At 34.1% G+C, this 22,796-nt stretch overlaps 3 protein-coding genes across 11 annotated transcripts in view; 1 reads left to right on the top strand and 2 right to left on the bottom strand.

Moving 5' to 3' along the window:
• The window catches only part of dnaaf5 (dynein axonemal assembly factor 5), a 571,499-nt gene that overhangs the window by 138,387 nt on the left and 410,316 nt on the right, over positions 1-22,796 (bottom strand). The gene's annotated exons all lie outside the window — the stretch shown is intronic.
• The window catches only part of amdhd2 (amidohydrolase domain containing 2), a 52,141-nt gene that overhangs the window by 19,280 nt on the left and 10,065 nt on the right, over positions 1-22,796 (top strand). For 3 of the 9 annotated variants that reach the window (XM_087242391.1, XM_087242394.1, XM_087242393.1), the window contains 5 exons: positions 16,010-16,128; positions 16,361-16,497; positions 19,190-19,329; positions 20,427-20,481; positions 22,533-22,745. In XM_087242391.1, the coding sequence (XP_087098517.1) occupies positions 16,046-16,128; positions 16,361-16,497; positions 19,190-19,329; positions 20,427-20,481; positions 22,533-22,745 (628 nt within the window). In that variant the 5' untranslated portion in view covers positions 16,010-16,045. Of the gene's footprint in view, positions 1-12,245; positions 12,488-12,998; positions 13,094-16,009; positions 16,129-16,360; positions 16,498-19,189; positions 19,330-20,426; positions 20,482-22,532; positions 22,746-22,796 lie in introns of those variants that run through there. The other 6 variants (XM_087242390.1, XM_087242395.1, XM_087242389.1 and 3 more) reach the window with 6 other exon arrangements.
• Positions 646-1,278, bottom strand: nog5 (noggin 5). The gene has a single exon (NM_001082988.2). It carries the CDS (start codon positions 1,276-1,278, stop codon positions 646-648), a length of 633 nt encoding a protein of 210 aa, NP_001076457.1.

Below are 22,796 nucleotides of genomic sequence, written 5' to 3'. Positions count from 1 at the left end.
AAAGAATAGCATCATTACATATTTGTACACTCTATTTGGAGTAATATTTAACTTAAATATTTATTACTTTAAATTATATGTCAAATAATCCTTGTTTTGTTACCCATTCATTAGCAATACATCTTCAAATATTTACATTTTATTAATATTATTATACATTAGAATGTATATTTATTCTAATAAAGTATGCATTGAAATTAACTATTTAATCAATTATAAAATATAACTTAAGTCAATAAAGTAAAATTTAATGCAGACAGAAGAGCGAGACATATTTGACCAGTGGCCTGTATAAAGCACTCTATAATAATATAAATAATAATATAATCGTATAAATAACAGCTGATAATAATACACAAAATATTGATCTATTAAACAGCAATAACAAAACAAATGCACAGCTTGGTGAGGTCATCTGCACTTTTATTGTCTTTTTCTCTCTTCTTCACTCATTTTCTTTATATGCTCACATAAATATCATTTACAACATCACAGCCAAAGAATGCACAATCACAAATGTGTCTTCCTAATGAAGTCCACTCATCATCAGCTTGTCAAAGTAATAACGTGGGTGACAAAACCAGTTCGATTTTGGTTTCACCCTAATATTAAACTAATAAAGAGGAATTCAACTGTATTTTGCGCTCAGCACGCGCAGGCGCACTGTGAGATCACCGGGTAGTGCGCGCGTATCCATGCGCATCGCTTGAGCGCGCGCGAGCCCTGCTGGCAGTGCCACCGGAGTAGGGTGACGCTCACGGACTGCACCGGTTTACAGAACATCCCCTCCGGTAAAGAGCACGAGCGTTCGGTCGAGCATTGTCCCTCTTTGACGTATCGCGGCCAGAAACGCACGCCCAGGTCTTTCCACATGGACAGCACTGGGCACCGGGTGTACGACCACATCCACCGGCGCATCCTGCGCTCTGTCTTCGTCGCCACTTTGAGAGCAGTGAAATTCAGCTGCTGGAACTCACGTGGAATCGCTCCGGGTGCACCAGGGTCATCCTCACGGGGGATTTCGGAGCCGTTTCCTCGAGTCGGTGGACCGATAGACGAGAAAACAGGGTCAAAACTGCTGCCGAGTTTTCGCCGCAGCAGCCGGGGGGATAAATCCCGCTCTCCCGGTTGCAGCGCAGGGTCCGGGTCCTCGTGCAGGTCCGGTACCGGGAGGTGGTCGCTAGGCGACGGGCGCACGCGCAACTGTAGCTGAGCAATGACGAGGTGAAGGGTGACAGAAACACAGAACACGAGCACAGGAGACGCCTTCATTTCCATTCAAGACCAGAAAAGTTCATCAATAGGCTACATAAATTAGTGTTACTAATTTAGCTAATGAGCAACAAAACAGAACCGCAGGTAGTCTTCAGTCCTCTCTTCTTTCCCATAAATGACATTCACAGAAAGGTCATTAAGTAATTAAGAGAGGTTTTTGAATGGTTGATGTGTGGTTGCTCTTGATAACTGGAGCTCGTCCCCTGCCGAATGGGGCTTTAATCCGGACACCCCAAACGCGTCATAAGTTGCGCCGCTCGCCGGTGTCGCCCCGCGGGCTTCAGCTCAATGTGTCACCCGCTAAACTACAACATCCTGCGCCAAGGGTGAACTGAGAACACAGACGCCAAAATTAACTGAAAGTAAAGTTCAGAAGCCTTGCTTTAACTAGGCTATTGCAGCAGTACTTTGCTCTTTTAAAAGACTGTTGTTCACACAAAAATAATTCTGTCAGCATTTAGGCTACTCCACTTCCACTTGGTCTAAACCTGATTGAGTTTCTTTTTTCCTTTTCAAGAATGTTGAAAACAAGTAGCCAAAATTAAATCTTGTCATAAGTTACCTTATAAACCGCTTTGAGTTTCTTCCTTCTGTTCAAAGGAAGAGAGCGGGGCACAAAGTAGCACTTTTTGGTTTTGGTCAAATAATGAACAAAGCAATGGGGTTAGACAAACCATTTGTCTAACATTAAGCCTCTCCTACAAATGAGCACTGATTGTATGATCGTATGGTTTCTGTGCAGTATTGCCAAAAGTGACAGGAGTAAAAATGTTACTATTTACCTCACCAGTGGGGAAAGTTATAACAGACAGAGGGTTAGTTGTAACGCATGCGTATTTCACACATTAATTTATTACCTGTTTACTTTAAATAGTATATTTTCTCAGTACTTCCTCAGCTCAATTTATATTTTAATATTTATTTATTTATTTATTTATTGGATAAACACATTTGTATTTATTTGCATTATTATCCATTATTATACAATGCATTTAATTGCATTATTAGCAATAAAATATTTATTTTTCTATTACAAATAGTTTCTATTAAAAATAGAACACATCACTCTCAAAATTCAAAAATTATATTGTTTATAATTGGTGTCCAACAGTGTGTGGCTTACTTACACAGATTATTTTAAAACAAACAAATATCGACTATAATAAAAAATGGTCTCTCCTGTGATTCTCATCCAAATTTAGCCCAGCTTTTTAAAATAATTGTCAGGAAGTTGTCTGCTGACACTGTGGTGAAAACCTTGGAACTATGCCATGGTTAACCCAGAGCAAATACCCCAAAACTCTGTATTACAATTTATTTTGTGCACCGCGCTTCCCTATAGGCTTTTAAAGAGTATTGATAAAAAAACCTTTGACTTAGTATTTTTGTCCTTGTGGATGTCAATGGCTGCTTTTTCCCAGCGTTCTTCAAAATATTTTCCTTCGTGTTTAACAGAAGTATCATAAAAGTTTTGTGGCGCTAAATGAAGTGTTCTACAGCACTGTGCTATACACATTCTTCCTCATGTGACTACTCCATTTTTACATGAAGTGTGAAATAAGCACATGCATCAAACACATACACTCACCGGCCACTTTATTAGGTGCACCTTACTAGTACCGGGCTGGACCCCTTTTGGCTTTGGAAGTGCCTTAATCCTTCGTGTCATAAATTCAACAAGTTACTGGAACTATTCCTCAGATATTTTGGTCCATATTGATATGACAACATCACGCAGTGCAGCACATCCATGATGCAAGTCTCCCATTCCCCCACATTCATCGCAAGTTGCTCGTTTGGATTGAGATCTGCTGACTGTGGAGGCCATTTGAGTACAGTGAACTCATTGTCATGTTTAAGAAACCAGTCTGAGATGATTCACGCTTTATGACATGATGGTGCGTTATCCTGCTAGAAGTAGCCATCAGAAGATGGATACACTGTGGTCATAAAGGGATGGACATGGTCAGCAACAATACTCAAGTAGGCTGTGGCGTTGACAATTGGTGCTCAATTGGTACTGATGGGCCCAAAGTGTGCCAAGATAATATCCCCCACACCATTACACCCCCACCACCAGCCTGAACCGTTGATACAAGACAGTATGGATCCATTCTTTCATGTTATTGATGCCAAATTCTGACCCTACCATCCGAATGTTGAAGCAGAAGTCAAGAATCATCAGACCAGTTCTTTCCAATCTTCTATTGTCAAGTTTTGGTGAGCCTGTGTGAATTGTAGCCTCAGTTTCCTGTTCTTAGCTGACAGGAGTGGCACCTGGTGTGGTTTTCTGCTGCTGTAGCCCATCTGCCTCAAGGTTGGACGTGTTGTTCATTCAGAGATGCTCTTCTGCATACCTCGGTTGTAACGAGTGCTTATTTGAGTTACTGTTGCCTTTCTATCAGCTGGAACCAGTCTGGCCATTCTCCTCTGACCTCTGGCATTAATAAGGCTTTTGCACCCACAGAACCGCCACTCACTGGATGTTTTCTCTTTTTCGGGCCATTCTCTGTAAAGCCTAGAGATGGTTGTAGTGAAAATCACAGCAGATCAGCATTTTCTGAAATACTCCGACCAGCCTGTCTTGCACCAACAACCATGCCACATTTAAAGTCCCTTAAATCACCTTTCCTCATCATTCTAATGCTCGGTTTGACCTGCAGCAGATCGTCTTGACCATGTCTACATGCCTAAAAGCACTGAGTTGCTGCCATGTGATTGGCTGTTTAGAAATTTGCATTAACGAGTGTTACAAGTTAGTGTTCTGTTCTGATTTGCATATTTTTCTGTGGTCTTTCACACTCTATGTGGGAGTCTCACAGTATGTCATTTCCATCTACTGAATTATTATGTATTTGCAGATTTTCAATATACGGCACTTTCATTATAGTTTTTTTTATGTCAGAGGTGATGATATTGCACCTCAACCACTGAAGAACCAACTTCTGTTTGTGCTTGTGTGTGTGTAGACAGTACAAAAGGTTTGAATGTCGAGCGTCTACGTGACATCGAATGTGATGTGCGGCCTTCAAGTTGACACTTTGTCACACATTGACTGAATGACGCATTTTATCACTTTAAATTAATCAATTAGCTCAGTGCTCAACCTCTGACCTATAACGAGCACCGAGTTTGTGCCTGGAGGATCTACGTCAGTGACACCCCCTAAAAACATCCGCCACAAACACAAGCACAAACACGCAGCTCACCCACGCTGTTTAATAAATCTAATCATCAGGTCAAGCATGTCAGCGCAGCCGTCACTGAGGTGATGCTTGATCTTTCAGACACACCACAACAACACACAAACACACATAAACAATGCTGAGGGAGGCTGCCTCTTAACCCTTTGTTCACACATTCCCACTGTCAAAATCTGTTTGTTTTGTACACTTATTTGGGATATTAATAGCGTCAGGGAGGACGTGCTTAATAAAACTCTCAAAATTCATTAACTGAGGGTAGGTTTTGATTAAATGATGTTATCGCTAAAATGAATTCATTCATGTTTTTGAGATTTTATTGTCTTGTGTTGTCTTCCGAACATAGTTGTAAATTGAGTGTTTATATCATAATTCGCTGTTCAATTGTGTGTGTTTTTTTTAATGAATAGTTATACTGTAGTTTTCTCTAGTCTGTTTATTGAATGAGCCGCTCTTTTTCACATTCTTAAAATTAATATTCACAGGAAAGTCCAAATTGGGAAAAGCTCAAAGCTCTTAGAATAAAGTCAGAATTGCAAGATAAAAACTTGGAATTTTTTTTAAAGAAATAAACAAATTGTGGGTGGCACGGTGGCTCAGTGGTTAGCACTGTCGCCTTACAGCAAGAAGGATGCTGCTTTGAATCCTGGTTGGGTCAGTTGGCATTTCTGTATGGAGGTTGCATGTTCTCCCCGTGTTCGCATGAGTTTCCTCCAGGTGCTCTGGTTTCCCCTACAGTTCAAAGACATGCACTGTAGGTGAATTGGGTAACCTAAATTAACCGGTGTATGAGTGTGTGTGTGTGAATGTAAGAGTGTATGTTTCCCAGTACTGGGTTGCAGCTAGAAAGGCATTCGCTGTGTTAAACATATGCTGGATAAGTTGGCGGTTCATTCTGCTGCGGCGACCCCTGTTAAATAAAGGGGCTTAATGAATGAATAAACAAATTGTAAGACTCGATGTTCTAATCAAGTCAGAAATGTTTAAAGTTGGAATCTAAGGGAAAAAATGACTTGCGAAAAGTAAACTGAATTCTTAGATGAAAGTCAGATATCAATTCTGATTGAATTAATATAAATTCTATGATATAAACTCTATAATTTTTTAGCAAAACTATTTTTAGAAAAAAATATTGCGAGTACTTTTTTTAAAAAAATGTCTGAATTGCAAGATATAAATTCAAAATTTCAGAATTACAAATATATAAAATCACAATAAAAAAATAATAATAATTTTGACATTTAAACCCAGAATTCTAGTGGAAATTAACAAAGAATTCATCACATAACCTTAAATTTGTGAGATTTAAATAGAATTGTGAAGACAAAAGTCTCAATTGCAAAATATAACTTTGCAATATTTAGAAAGAAACTAAAAATATTGATGTAAACTTAAAGATGCTGTGTGTATGTTTTTGACTCTACTAAAGCATAAAAAAAATAATATGTTTGCAGATATTTAAGAGACATGCTAAGTGGACATTTTTGTTTATCTGTAAAAAAATGCTGGAGTCAGATATTCTGCTTTGAAAATGTGTTTTCCGTGCTGGAAGGCTGTCTTTGTTTTGGTTCTTTTAACCCGCCCAATGCCAGTGTAGCCAATTATATTTCTGCAGCTCGGGTTGCCTTGGTGGAAAACCGTGTATTTCATTCATTCATTCATTCCTTCATTCATTCATTCATTCATTCAGAGAGGCTCTGAAAGCATGCATCCATGACCGAAATGCGACCTTCGGTGGACAGTAGCAGACCCAGAAATGAGATGCAGATTAAGTTCCACATGAGGTTATTAATTAGCAAATGATATAAATATTACTAATGTAAACATTAGGTGAGCAGGTTACATTGTAACCCCGTGTCCTAACGACACATGACGAGATATGCAGTGATAAGCAATTTGGTTGTTTGCACCAGACGAAACACGACAGAAATTTAAACACAGTCATTTAAAAGCACAGAAAATGCACTCAAGGTTTATTTAATACATATTAACCCTCTTTAACATTATTAAATGTACAAGCTGAATCACTCATATGTGTTTAGTTTTAAAGTTCATTTAATTTTCAAGCTCTGAGGTGAACTATCTGCTGCTGCTTTCAGTAGTATTGCAATACATGTGATGTAAAATGGCGTTCAAACTCACATTGTTAGCATTTAACACTAAATAAAACACATGAGGTGCACCTGAGGTGATCATTGTCATTTATTCTGTTGTTCACCTGTGAGAAATAGAAGCCGTTTCTAATATATCAATTTAAGGTGTTGATTTGGACAAAAAGTCCTTTTAATATGAAAATATTCCTTCTGTTGGGTGTCGTTGCTTTTATTTATTTATATATATATATATATATATATATATATATATATATATATATATATATATATATATATATATATATATATATTATTTATATATATATATATATATATATATATATATATATATATATATATATATATATATATATATATATATTATATATTTTTTATCAAAGTAGTCGATCAAATACAATTACATATATAGAGACAAGTAATACAAATAAATAAACAAATGCACAGAAATACACAAAAAGACAAATAAACACCAGGGTAACAAAAATAAAACTGATGAAATAAAGTTACACCTTAAAGAGACACAAAAGAAGAATATAAGGATACCGTTTTTGTTGCTTTTGGATGAAGAGAATGCTAGATAGTTTCCAAATATTGGTCTAGGTCGATTTTGAACAGATCAAAAAAAGGTTTAGAGCCACTAAACTTCTGTTTGTGAATATGAAACTTGTCTAATAGAATACACAAATTAACTATATATACTTTTTCCATGTTTTCTTTAGAGTCGTCAAACAATCCAAAGAATATAACTTTAAAAGAAAAGGAAAAGTCACTCATAATATAAGATTGAATAAAGATCAACAAATCTGACCAGATTCTCTCTGTGAAGGAGCACTGCCAGAACAAATGAATAGAGTCTTCCTCCGAAGAGTGACAGAATGAGCAGTTTAAATCAATGTCAGGCTTATATTTCTGAAGACAGACCTTAGTACACAGGTGTCAAACTCAATTCCAAAAGGGCCGCAGCTCTGCACAGTTTAGTACCAACCCTAATTAAACACACCTGATCAAACTAATTGAGTCCTTCAGGGTTGTTTGAAACCTACAGGTAAGTGTGTTGGAGCAGGGTTGGAACTAAACTGTGCAGGGCTTCTGCCCTCCTTGAATTGAGTTTGACACCCCTGCTTTAGTAGGATAACGTTTGTGAATTAATTTAAATGTTACTTCTTTTACTTTATTTGTAATCAGATACTTATGAGGCAAAGTCCATACTTTCTCCCATGGAATATTTTCAACAGTGTTGTTCCAATGTCGTTGCTTTTATAAAGAACACGGTTTAAATCGCTCCCTCCGGTCCTCAATCTGGCAACCTGCGCTTGCATTTGTTTTGATCCAGGAGTGCAATACCTAGTTCAACTACTGGGTGTCAAACTTACATACTCCACCTTATTGAAAACAATATTAATGTAAACAAAATATGAATGTACTTTTTTATAATAAAGTCAAAATTGCAAGATATAAACTTGAAATCTTCTCTGAAAAAAAAAGACTTTTGCTGCTTGTTTAAGCTACTTATTTAAAATGAGTTAACAAACAACTTTTGGGACAACTTCATTGTTTTACTGTATGTTCAATCCCCTAAATTTGTAAAAAAAAAATTATTCATTCATGTTTGTTCGGGCTAGTCCCTTTATTCATCTAGGATCACCACAGCGGAATGAACCACCAACTTATCCAGCATATGTTTTACACAGCAGATGCCCTTCTAGCTGCAACCCAGTGCTGGGAAACATCCATTCGCACACTCATACTTATGGCCAATTTAGATTATTAAATTCACCTATAGAGAATGTCTTTGGACTGTGGGGTAAATCGGAGCACTAGGAGTAAACCAACGCATGGGGAGAACATGCAAACTCCACACAGAAACGCCAACTGACCCAGCCAGGACTTGAACCAGCGACAATCTTACTGTCAGGCAACAGTGCTAACCACTGAGCCACCGTGACGCCTAAAAATGATTAAGTTAATATAACCCTCGATACACAAACGTATTATAAGCTTTTAATCATTGGACCAGATGCTCAGAAGTCTAAATTCCTCCAAAGAGAGAGAAGATACAACAACAGTGAATGACTCGGACACAGAGGTAAGAATAATAAAAGATTGTATTGTAAAATGTTCACAGAAATATTAAAAAAATAAAAATAAATAAAACAAATTCTAGGTTTTTTTTCACACTTATCTAATGACCTCAATCTTATTTACACTCTCTAATAACACTTCTCTTTCTTCACAGGGTTTTATGGCTGTATCACTAATAAGGTAAGTTAATATTATGTTATTTTTCTGTTTTTCTATTGTTAAGGGCTAATATTATATTTTGGTCATTATAACATTATAACAATAATATAATACTAATATACTAATAACAATACTATATTAAAGGTTTATAAGTGTAAGTTAATAATACAATATTAAAATGGTATCATTATTTAACATATAATCAAGATTTCCCTTCTTAAACCAATTAACTTCTCTCTATAAAGCTTCAAAAATTGCAACGAATGAACACTCTAAAGGAACAATGTACAAATAAAATAAAAATGAAAATAAAACATTCACTTAAAACATTTCATAATGTCCCTAAAGTCCAGTACAGGTTATGAATTTTCAAAAAGATTCTTTTGCAAAACAACTAGGTTGCAAATTCAGTTCCAGAGATCCAGGATGTTGCACTTGTGAGTGTGTTGTAAATTTACACTCCTACTATGACGCTGAATAGGTTTTACTTTGTATCTTTCCAACAGGTGTATCCAAAGAATCCACATAATGGGAGACTCGCCAGTCCAACTCCACAATTAGACACGCACCAATGGAAGTTGAGACAATCCAAATCCAGAAAAGAGTTCACACTTCAATTAATTCGAATCCAGAGCAGATCACATTCAGCAACTGACGTCAATAGAACATCTCACCGATGAAAAACCAGAAGAAGATGCACAAACGAACAAAACAAAGGAAAAAAAAAAAAAAACTGGCCTTGAAAACACAAGGCCAAAGAAACCATTAGCATTTTACAGTGTATGCATTATCTCAGCTTAACACATTTCTAAATAAACAGCAACAGTAAATAACCATGTATCTGCTATGCTTCTCTCTGCTGAATTTCTGTGTTTTTCCTATTTCCATCTCCTATTTGCCATTTTCTTTTTACAAATGACAGCATTTTACTCTCTCACTTAAACTTTACACAATCACTTGTATAATACTCTGTATAATACTTTGTTTTTACTAGACCAAACAAATGGTAAATTAATGAAACACATTTTTTGACACTAGTTTAAATCATGTTATAATGAAAACAATAATAAATAATAAAAACACGAACTCTCCAAGGAAATCATTCAAAATCAAAGCGAAAAAAACAGGAAAACTCCAGGTGGCACTCGTGTGCAGATTTCACTCTCAAAGACAAATCTCGTTTTTTTCTTCTCTCAATCCTTCATTAAAAATATATGATTGAAATCATTTCAGCATCTTATTAATGGTCAATTTTCACAGTTAATACGCATTAAAAACCTTAAAAGATATAAATCTAATAGTTTTCTACTGTTATTAATATAACAACTTACATCTCTGCATTCCCTTGCGAACACTGAATCGCCATAGCAACGGTAAACACAAGCTAACAGACAAGAGAGATTTGTTATTGTTTGGAAAGCTGATCTGCTGCTATAGTGTAAGGCACGATGATGTGATGTCATTCTAAAGCACTATTCCCTTGAATGCTGTATAATACTCTATTATAAATTATTTATATAAGTAAATAATTTTTATGTATATTATTAAATTGAGTATTCTGCCAATGTTTTTTTCCGCATATTTCTATTTGCTGTATTGCTGTATAATACCCACTAGTAACCTGGGTTACACAAACTTAATAGATTTTTGTTGGGACAAGAAGAAATAATTGTGTGGAACCCAGTATTTTTTTACAGTGTTTAGAGATAAAACTGAATTCTGGAGATGTCCGAATAAAAGTAAAATGAGAAGTCACAATAACAAGCAGAATTTCTAGAAATTCTTGCTGAAATAAAGTCAAAATCAGTGTTAAGTGTTCAAAGGGGAAAGACGAGGCAAAATCACATCTGTCCTTTGATATTAAATGCCAAAAAATAGCATTACTTATCCCAGAATGGCTCCGATACAGCAAGTTAGTGAGAGGTTTAAAGGTTTTAGCACAATTTTCAATGTTTACATTTTTATTTGTTTTATTAAGCAACTAAATAAGCAACTTACAGTATAGTATACTGTGTATTAATTAAATTACATGAGTTCAAGTAATACAAATCACAATAACTGTTAGTTAAACTAAAGTTAGGATACAAACTGAAACCATAATATAAATAAATATCAATGAGACAATATAAGTAATGTAAATAAAGATTACCAAAAATAAATATAGTAACTGTTAATATAATATATGCATGACTATGAGGTTTCTCTACTGAAAGGAAAACTTTACAACCAATCCATCAAGCCAAAATCCCTAACCACCACTAATCTATATGTGCTAAAATTATCATAATGACAGTTGCATGAAGAAAAGCAGTTTTTGCAGATTTTTGTAGAAAACCTAAACATAAAATGTAAAATATCAATAAGAAAATAGCAGGATTTTATAATGTAGATTACCTAAAAATAAAATAAATATAGTAATCTAATAAATGTATGATGTTTCTCTATTAGACTGAAAAAACAACAACTTCACAATCAGTCAATCAAGCCAAAATCCCTAACATCCACTGATCTATATGTGCTAAAATTACAAAAATTACAGTTGCATGAAGGAAAACGGTTATATCAATAAGAAAATAGCAGAAATTTACAATGTAGATTACCTAAAAATAAAATAAATATAGTAATTTAATAAATGTATGATGTTTCTCTACATTAGACTGAAAAAACAACAACTTTACAACTAATCAGGCAAGCCAAAATACCTAAAATCCACTGATCTATATGTGCTAAAATTACAAAAATGACAGCTGCATGAAAAAAAACAGTTATATCAATAAAACAATAGCAGGAATATATAATGTAGATTACCTAAAAATAAAATAAATATAGTAATCTAATAAATGCATGACCTTTCTCTACATTAGACTGAAAAAAACAACAACTTCACAACCAATCCATCAAGCCAAAATCCCAAACATCCACTTATCTATATGTGCTAAAATTACAAAAATAACAGTTGCATGAAGAAAAAAAGTTATATCAATAAAACAATATCAGGAATATATAATATAGATTACCTAAAAATAAATACAATAATCTAAGAAATGTGTGACCTCTTTCTACATTAGACTAAAAAAAAACCCAATCCATTAAGCCAAAATTCCTAAAATCCACTGATCTACGTGAGCTAAAATGTTAAAAATGAAAGATGCATGCTGAAAAACAGTTATATTAACAAGACAATATGTAGTAATATATAATGTAGATGACCTAAAATAAAAAGAAATATAGTAAACTAATAAATGCAAGACCTTTTTCTACATTAGACAGAAAAAACATTACAACCAATCCATCAAGTCAAAATACATAAAGCCACTGGTCATGTGCTGTAAAGTATTTTGTAGAACACACGTTCTTTTTTAGAACGCGCATTCTGTCTGCTTTCAAAACAGACTCCATGCGCGTGTACATTGGCCACGCCTTCTCATCAGCTGACGGCGCGCGTGACACCCTGAACTCTCGGACTTCCTACTGAACACGGGCTGCTCGTACCAAATAAAAGTATGTGAATTAACGGTAAGTGTTTATGAAACTACAACCGGCGGTCATATGCTAGTCATGTTCTGGTGTCCGTGAGAGAAATGCATGAATGAAGAGCTCGGACGGCTCTTCCGGTGTATTTGTTTACCATCTGATGTGACAATAATCTTAACTGTAAGCAAAAGCAGCGTGTTGTTTTTAAAAGCTATATATTTTTGTGCTAAAATACGAAATGTATAACAGTAACAATAAGTTATGTTAAATCCGATTGTCGATATAAATAGTTGGTTTAATTGGACAGGAAACCATGTTTGACAGGACAAAGTTAAATAATGTGTCATAAAAAGACATAAAATGTGTTCAAAAGGGCAGTGTTTGTATTTTATGGAGGTCAAGTGAGTTCCTATTTAAATTATACGTATGTTAATGTATATCTTAAGGTAAGTGCACATCATTAAAATAGCTTTTAATCGTGTCAGATGTAAACTATATTATAAAAGTCTTTGGATAGTTTGCATTTATAGGCTACACATTTGTTTTTTACCCAAATATTTGCATATGTGTTTAACCCTTGTGTATTGTTTAAATTAATTGTTTAATTGTTTGTGCTTTCTTGATTGTTTGTGGTTTTCCCTGTTGGGAAGAGGTTTGATTTGTAATTTTTACTCTCTCTGTTGATCATCAGTTGGCACCATTAACCCTTTAGATAGGACTGTGCAAAAAAAAAAGTTTCTGGCTTTCATATGGAGTTCTATGGAGTAAAACAGCAGATTAATAGAGGTAAAGTTGGTTTTACATTCACACATTTGTTCATTTTTTTTTTTTTTTTAATTAGAATATGCAAAAATCATACAAATACAAGAAAACGTCAACAAATAACAAATACAAACCAACGAAACAAAAACAACAACAATATAGTCATGTACTGGTATGTGCGTGAGTGTGTGTGTGTGAGTATGTGTATGCATGTAAAGGTAACTTGGTGGACAGGTCAGAGTACATACATAAGGAACAATAACAGTCAATAAATGAAGCAAGTGTCACAGATATAGATAAAACATATAGAAAGAAACCAGTCAGAGGTAGGGAGTAACAACAATGCTTATTAATGTATGATAGTAAAAATTAGAGTAAAAAGAAAGAAAGGACAACAGTAATAACTGACAACAATAATAATAAATCACAAGTGCTACACAAACTACTACTACAAAAAGTTACTTATATTACAACTACTACTGCTTCTACTACAGCCACAACCACGACTACTACTACTACAATGTCTACTAACACTGATACTACTACAACGACTACCACTACTGATACTACTATAGCGTTTGCTACAACTAATACAACAACGTCTACTGCTACTACTACTACTACTACTACTACTACTATTACCACTACTACTACTACTACAATCACTTCTACTACATCTACATCAACAACATCTACTACTGATATTACTACACCAACAACGACTACTACTACTACTGTAACTACCACACCATTACTACTTCTGCTACTACTTACATGAACTACTACTTCAAAAATCTCCGTAACAATTACTCAATAACAATCGATACTATTACACTGTCTACTACTTCAACTACAACTACTACTACTACTACTACAACTGCAACCTTAATAATGATAATGGTATAAATACTTGTAATAATGATAATGGAAAGATAACAGGGCAAGTCAGAACAGTAATAATAATAATAATAATAATAATGATTTCAAAAAATAAAAGTAATACCATTTATGACAAAGGTGTCGAGGAGAGGGGAGGATGGGAAAATCAGGGAGAGGACAAGTAATAATAATAATAAATAATAATAATAATAACAAATAATAATAGTAGTAAGTAGTAAGTTTGAAGGGGAGATAGAGGAAAAGAGAAAATAAACTAATGATAATAAACAAAAATTAATAAAATATTTATAATAAAAATAAATAAATAAGATAAAATAAAAAATTTGTTCATTTAACTGTGTCTATATTGTTTACCATGCTTATTTAAATATTCAATCTGAATTAGCATGTAAGTATGACTTCAAAACAACATTAACACTATCTAATAGACTGTAAACAATGCTGTACTATGATAGTCATTAACTGCTAATATGATTTACCCTTTTTAGTATTTGCAATTAATGCTTTTCTGAAATTATATTATTAAGGAGAATGTCTGAATATCCTAATATAAAACCAACTCTATAGCAGATTATAGTCCGCGTGCATCAATACACTTACTATGTTCTGAGTGCTGAGCTGCTTATTTTGATTTTCACAGACGTATCAACGTAAGTGTGCAAAGGTCACACAAACACATAGTATACTCTGCATGACTCCATAAAAAAGCTAAAACTAAGATTTCCCCCCCCCACTGAAACTGATGATCAACAGTAAAAGCTACAAATTTTATTCTGAAATAAGTCAGTTCTTTTTCTAAAATATGAAAGCTGAGACCCTCAATTGATTTCTTACCACTGAAAATGAGTAATTTAACAGACTCTTTGAGCCTCAATGAAGTATCTCTTGAAATGAATCATATGAAGAACTAAGTTTAAGATACAAAAGAAACGTTTCTCGAGAAGCATAATCTGAAAGATTATTAAATCTTCTTTAATATTGTCGTATTGATATTGTTGTATTTAGCTATTATTATATCATTTTCAATATTAATATACAGTTGAAGGCAGAATTATTAACCCCCTGTTTATTTTTAGATTTTTAATAAAATAGTTTTAATAACTCGTCTCTAAAAACTGATTTATTTTATCTTTGTCATGATGACAGTTCAGAATATTTGACTAGATATTTTTCAAAACACTTGTAGATAGCGTAAAGTGACATTTAAAGGATTAATTAGGTTAATTAGGTTAAGTAGGCAGGTTAAGGTAATTGGGCAAGTTATGGTATGACGATGGTTTGTTCTGTAGACTATCGAAAAAAATATATGGCTTAAAGGGGCTAATAACTTTGATCTTAAAAAAGTTTTTTAAAAATTTAAAGCTTCTTTTATTCTTGCTAAAAAAATAAATAAATAAATAAGACTTTCTCCAGAAGAAAAAAATATTATCAGACATACTGTGAAAATTTCCTTGCTCTGTCAAACATCATTTGGGAAATATATATATAAAAAAAAGAAAAAACGAATCAAAGGGGAGCTAATAATTGTGATTTAAACTGTACATGATTGTTTATTAATATACTTGCATTACTATAAATAAATATTCATGTCATTTAATATTTTGACTTTCATCATTATATATATATGTTTGCCTTCCTTCAGAGGACATATTAAGAAAATTAAAAATCTTGATTTGACCCAAACTGTTTCTCTTGATAATATTGTCTTTGATTTGTTTTTCGTGTGGCAGTTCATTGCGCTATGGCAAACCCTGATATATAATGCATAAGGCTCAAGGAAAATGGAATGGGAATGAATGAAAGTTGTGTTTGTGTGTGTTTGTGTGTGTTTGTGTGTGTTTGTGTGTGTTTGTGTGTGTGTGTGTGTGTGTGTGTGTGTTTGTGTGTGTTTGTGTGTGTTTGTGTGTGTGTGTGTGTGTGTGTGTGTATGTGTGTGTGTGTGTGTGTGTGTGTGTGTGTGTGTGTGTGTGTGTGTGTGTGTTTGAGATCTTCTAAATGTAAAACCCTTATTAACCACTTCTACTTGTTTCCTCTTCCTAGTGTGTTTTTAATGATAGGGCTGGGATTTGGGCAGACATGCCGTCGAATAAGAGTGTGTCAGATGCCCCGATCACGCAGTTTGTGAACTGCAGGATCCTGAAAAACCACAAACTGCAATGGTAACTAAACTATAAGGCAGATTCACAATCGTTCACATTCATTTGAGTCAAACAGGGACCTATACAATCGTAATACCATGATAATATATATCTAAATAATTACATTTCATAATTTGTTTTATATAAAAGGCTGGTTATATCAGTATGAGCATTGTGATTTTTTGTTAAACCCAGCAGACTTTTTGCACATTTTCTACAAGGATGTTTAATGTATTTCTGTGTGTATCTATAGGGAAGACCTGTGGGTTCGAGAGGGCAAGATTTTAAACCCAGAGAAGCTGTTTTTCGATGAACAGGGTTTTGCGGATCACAGAGTGGACTGCGAGAATAAAATCATTGCACCTGGATTCATAGATGTGCAACTGAATGGTAAATATTTCACCTAAATACACATGCACTTGTGTAAGCATGAGATAATGGGTTCCAACTTTTAATCCCAGACTTTTCGCTATTTTTCACTGATTAAAAGCTGAATTTCTATGACCCATCCATACTATTACATACATGAGAGCATCGCTGCCTTTGTAACTTAATGTGCCAAGGCTTCCTGCCTCATTCACTTCCATTCATATTTAGACACACCGAAACAACAGCTGTTAAAGATGTGTTATCAATGGTTGTGCATGAATACTGTTTGAAGGGCCTTGCATTTATTTAGCCATTACATATATACATAATATAGATAAATATCACATATGTACATATATATATCGATATAGACCTTTGGAAAAAGTTTAAGCAGTCAGGTGATATTACAGGTTCATGCAAACTTAGGGAAATGAAGGAGATTTTTTTTGATCATTTAAATGATGATCATTATTTAAATTACTATTAAAAAATGTTTTACCAAATGTTAATTAAAAGACAAAAAATAAACATTTTTTTTCAGTTTAGTTTATATTACATAAAAATGAGGGGATTGCATATATACAGTATATGGGTCACACTTTACAATAAGGTTTATTAGTTAATGTTAATTAATGCATTAACTAACATGAGCAAACAATGAACAATACATTAACTACAGTATTTGTTTATGTTAGTTAACGTTAGTTAATGAAAATTCAGTTGTTCATTGTTAGGTCATGTTAACTCATGGTGCATTAACTAATGTTAACAAGCACTGACCTGGATGTTAATAATACATTAGTAAATGTTCAATTATGATTAATAAATGCTGTTCAAGTGTTGTTCATGATTAGTCCATGTTAGTAAATGCATTAACTAATAAACCTTATTGTAAAGTGTTACCAGTATATGTATATATAGTAACTATTGCAAATTTGTGGGCCAAAAAGCTTGTTTTTAATAGTTTTTTTAGTTGTTTGGGGGGGATGGCATGTGGGATATATGTGGTTTTAACATGCAAGGCTTTATTCTACTGTTTTTTTTTCTGATATTTTGTCTGTGTTGCTTGTTTTACTGTTTCTTTCAGAATACTGTAAAAGCTCAGCTTACTTCTGGAAAGCAGCAGGTCGTTTGCTTTTTAAAGGAACATGCACAAACAATGTGTTTTTTGCTCGCATACAAATTCGACAAGCTGTAAATTCTATTTCATTTTAATTATTTTACCTTTACTTAGGTAGAAAAAGACTTTCTGAGATGGATAATGAGTGAAAATGAGCAGCAAGACAGAGTTTACATACTTTAAAGAACAGCCGACACATTAAGAATGCTAAAGAAAATGACAAATCATAGATTCTCCCGCCATTTGCTGACGTTGATTGACTTAAAATGATCCAAAGACACAGATTCTTGTCATTTTTATTTAATGACCTCTAGGGTGTTTTGTGCTAAAGTGTTACAGACACATTCTGTGAACATCAAAAACTTCAAAAGTGGCCTAATTCGTTCCCTTTAGGGTGCTTTTACACCTGTAGATTGATTGTTTTGTTCCGAAACAGGGTTACATTGTTGCTCTTTGTTCTTGGTGCGGTTCGCTTTCACACGGACAAGTTTCTAAACGGGTGGGCAAGGCAGTGGCGCAGTAGGTAGTGCTGTTGCCAAACAGCAAGAAGGTCGCTGGTTCAAACCTAGGCTCAGTTGGCCTTTCTGTGTGGAGTTTGCATGTTCTCCCTGCCTTCGTGTGGGTTTCCTCCGGGTGCTCTGGTTTTCCCCACAGTCCAAAGACATGCGGTACAGGTGAATTTGGTAGGCTAAATTGACCGTAGTGTATGAGTGTGTGTGTGGATGTTTCCCAGAGATGGGTTGCGGCTGGAAGGGCATCCGCTTCGTAAACTACTTGCTGGATGAGTTGGCGGTTCATTCCACTGTGGCGACCCCGGATTAATAAAGGGACTAAGCCGACAAGAAAATGAATGAATGAATGAAGTTTCTAAACGGACCAAAACAAGTAACGTTAGAGTAAACCCTCGTCACATTGGTCAGAGTTCCACAGTTTATTTTTCTGAGTCTCACTCAACTGTCATGCGTCCTTATTTTAATTTATGACGATGAGCTCTAAGACAATATAAGAAAAGCTGCACTTTCATTTTGAATGGTGACAACCTGGTAAGACTTCCTCATACACAGCAGTTAGCTTCTGCATTTTAGGCTTTACGTTATAGAGAAAAATAACAGACAAACCAAGACTACTGTTCGTAAACAGCTGTCGTTATATTTCAGCAATCAGCATGCTTTCGCTTTCGTATTCGACATGAAACACACATTTACCGTTACGAATGATGACATCCTGCCCTACTCATCATTCTCTCTTCATATAGCCGTATATTTGCCTATTACATATCCATAATACTCTGTGATACAGCCTACTTCGTTAGTTCGATGGATCGTATTGCTTTCTTAGAACAATTGATCCGAGTTTGTTCTAATCGAGCGAGACCATCTCATTCAGGTGATCTTGGACCGATTGTTTAAGCGTGGAACAGAGTGCGATTGCTGGATTCACATATGCCAAACGAACCATGCTAGCATGGTAAACGCGCCCGGTTTCGAAAAACAAAAGTCTAGCTGTAAAAGCACCCTTAATCATGAAAAATGAACCCATGTTCATTTAACCAACATTTTATAATGCTAAGCCCCTCCCCCTTTTCGCTCATAGGTGGATATGGCATTGACTTCTCACAGGCCAGCAGTGACATCAGAGGGGGTGTGGCTCTGGTGGCCAAAAAGATTCTAGAACACGGTGTCACTTCCTTCTGCCCCACCCTCGTCACGTCTCCACCACACATATACCATAAGGTAAAGTCCCTGGAGCAATCACCGCCACGCTCACAAATACACCTCTACTCTCTTATACATTTAAACAATTATTTAATGATTTTAAAAGGCTTTTGTACAGTTCCATACTTTATTATACAATGAAAGCATTTAGCAAGAGATTAAACACAAGACAGGAAAAAAATAAATAAAGGAAGGGATGGTACATTTCATCAGTTTACAAACAAATATATTATACACATAATATTTGAATTTGACATTTCCATAAGGTATTAAAGATGTTTTTAATACAGAGAATATAGATGTATGTGAACATAATATGTAAAAATGTAAAAAGGAGGAGCATATATTAATTGTTTTAATTGCTTTTCTACTCATCTTTTCTGGAATATACATTTTAAATTTGTTTTAAATTTGATAAAAGTATAAAATGAAGTTTATAATAAAAGCAGCTTGCATTTGAAGAGTGATACCAAAGACTAGAATACACAAGACGTGTCACTCGTATCTTTTTGAATGGGGGTGAAGTGTAATGGCTAATATAGTGAGTAAAGCCCCGCCTACTAGTACAGGAGCCAATCATGGATTGCTGTATGGGGAATAAAGCCCGCCTTCTAGTGCAGGAGCCAATCATCGATAGTTATAGACTGACGATACTTCGGTGGAGGGGCTCGAAACAGAATGCCCGAGAATACTGCCCGAGAGATGTTTCAAAGATGGCCATCGAGAGAAATAACTTGCCTTAAAAGGACTTTGGTAATACTCTCTTATACATGCCTTTTTTTTCCAAGACATTTACGAATTTTTCTTCATGAGAAAATTTTCAAGGATTTCAGTGAAATTTTGAATAATATAAGTCATGTGAATTTTCAGCATGATTAATGCAATCTTCAGTGTCACATGATTCTTCAGAAATCATATTTAAGTCCTGATTTGCTGCTTAAGCAACATTTTACAGGAGTTAACATTTGAAGTGGATCAAAAACAAAGTTCTCCTAGATCTGTGGATCAACTCCTTTTCTTGGGATGAATTAAAAAAAGTATTCAAAGTTTTGATCCACTTTTGTGGTGGTTTTTGTAGACATCCAGCACTTCTAATGATGTTTTTCTATTCACAGGTTATTCCTGAGCTCAGAGTTCAGGATGGAGGACCTGAAGGTGCAGGAGTTTTAGGTGAGAGGCACATAATAAACATTCTTAATATTTTATTTAAACTGTAATAAGAGTATCTGCGTTATAAAACTAAAACTATTAAACAGCTAGTTTCTTGATTATAAGTAAAATAATAGAAGCTGAACTTTTATTCATTTCAGCTATTTAACAAGACGATGTTTCTTCAATAAGTATGTACTTAAACTGCTGAAATGAAAACGATTAAGCACACTTTTGAATTAATAAAATGGATAGTAATAATAATTAATAAATGATAAAATCAGTAAGTAGTTGACATAAAATACAATTACTAAAACTTCAATTGCAATTAAAATAGAAACGTGCAATTTAATAATAAAAACTCTTTTAAAATATTAATGACAGTTACAGTAGTATGATGGTTATACTAAAATAACATAACTAAAATATTAAAATCCTTAAACTTTTATCATTTTCATGATTATTTAGTTTAATTAGTTTGTAATAACATGACTGAAATTATAATTAGTTCTATAATTAGTTTGTACTAAAATAGTTAAAAATTAAATAATTTGTAATTAAAACGACTATATTTCCTAGTGATGATTTGCGGCTGGAAGGGCTTCCGCTGCGTAAAAACGTGCTAGATAAGTTGGCAGTTCATTCCGCTGTGGCAGCCCCCAAAAAGGGACTAAGCCAAAAAGAAAATAAATGAATGAATAAAATGACGATAACAACCATGCTATAAAATGGTTAAAATGTAAATAAAATCAAAATGTTAAAAGAAAATAGAAAACCTATTAATAGTACTCATTACGAACTGAAATAAAATGCAAAAAACACTGTAAATATTGCTAAAATGTAAATAAAATTGAAATAGAAATACTCATTATATATACATACAGTAAATTACATAACTGTTGAAACCCCTGGGTATAACATAAATGTTAAACTGTTAAATTAACTTTAAAAAATATCATATTAAATAGTAAAAAGCTTTGCTAAAGTAACGTAAACATAGCTAAACCTTTTTATTTTTTCAAATAAATGACAAATTTATTCAACCTGGAAGAAAACTCCCAATTCCTAAAATTATTATTTATAATATTTTTATTCAGGTTGTTTAATTTCAGGTATTTGTCTGGTGGGGAATACTCATTATAAGTATTGAGTATAAATATAAATACAGTTAAAGTCAGAATTATTAGCCCCCTGTTTATTTCTTTCCCTAATTTCTGTTTAACAGAGAGAAGATTTCTTCAACACATTTCTAAACACAATAGTTTTAGTAACTTATCTCCAATAAGTGATTTATTTTATCTTTGCCATGATGACAGTAAATACAATTTTACTAGATATTTTTCAGGACACTTCTATACAGCTTAAAGTGACATTTAAAGGCTGAACTAGGTTAATTAGGTTAACTAGGCAGGTTAGGGTAGTTAGGCAAGTTATTGTATAAGGATGGTTTGTTCTGTAGACTAGAAAAAAAATAATCTTAAAGGGGCTAATAATTTTGACCTTAAAATGGATAAAAATTAAAAACTGCTTTTATTCTAGCCGAAATAAAACAAACAAGACTTTCTCCAGAAGAATAAATATTATCAGACATACTGTGAAAATTTCCTTGCTCTGTCAAACATCATTTGGGAAATATTTAAAAAAGAAAAAAAAATTCAAAGGTGGCTAATAATTTTGACTTCAACTATACATAAATATGAATATATATACTGTTGAAGTCAGAATTATTAGCCCCCCTGAATTATTAACATAGAGAAGATTTCTTCAACACATTTCTAAACATAATAGTTTTAATAACTCATCTCTAATAAGTGATTTATTTTATCTTTGTCATGACGACACTAAATAATATTTTACTAGAGATTTTTTTAAGACACTTCTATACAGCTTAAAGTGACTTTTAAAGACTTAACTAATTAACTAATATACTAATATTTACATTATTATAACTAATAGTACCAGTTACCAATTTTCTCAAAAGAAAAAAACTAAAACTGAAAAAAGTTCCAAATATTAATTTGTTTTCTTTTACCAGAGATTGTGCTTTTATTCCATGTTTTGTTTTGCGTCAGGTATTCATCTGGAGGGCCCGTTCATCAGTGAAGAGAAGCGAGGCGCTCACCCTCCAAAGTTCTTGCGAACCTTTCAGTCCGGTGGTGTGGCAGACCTGATGGAGACCTACGGCCAGCTGGAAAATGTGGCAATGGTGACTCTGGCACCCGAACTGACCAATAGTGCAGCTGCAATCCATGAGCTGTCCAGCAGGGGCATAACAGTGTCAGTGGGTGAGTGAGTACAGTTATAGCTTTCTCTGCTTCTTTACAGGCTGTTTATGG

Source organism: Danio rerio, chromosome 3 (genome assembly GCF_052040795.2).
Source record: "Danio rerio strain M-AB ecotype USA chromosome 3, GRCz13ab, whole genome shotgun sequence".
Classification (NCBI taxonomy): domain Eukaryota; kingdom Metazoa; phylum Chordata; class Actinopteri; order Cypriniformes; family Danionidae; genus Danio; species Danio rerio.
Note: the sequence above shows the minus strand (reverse complement) of the source record. Positions and strands in the feature narration are given on the sequence as shown.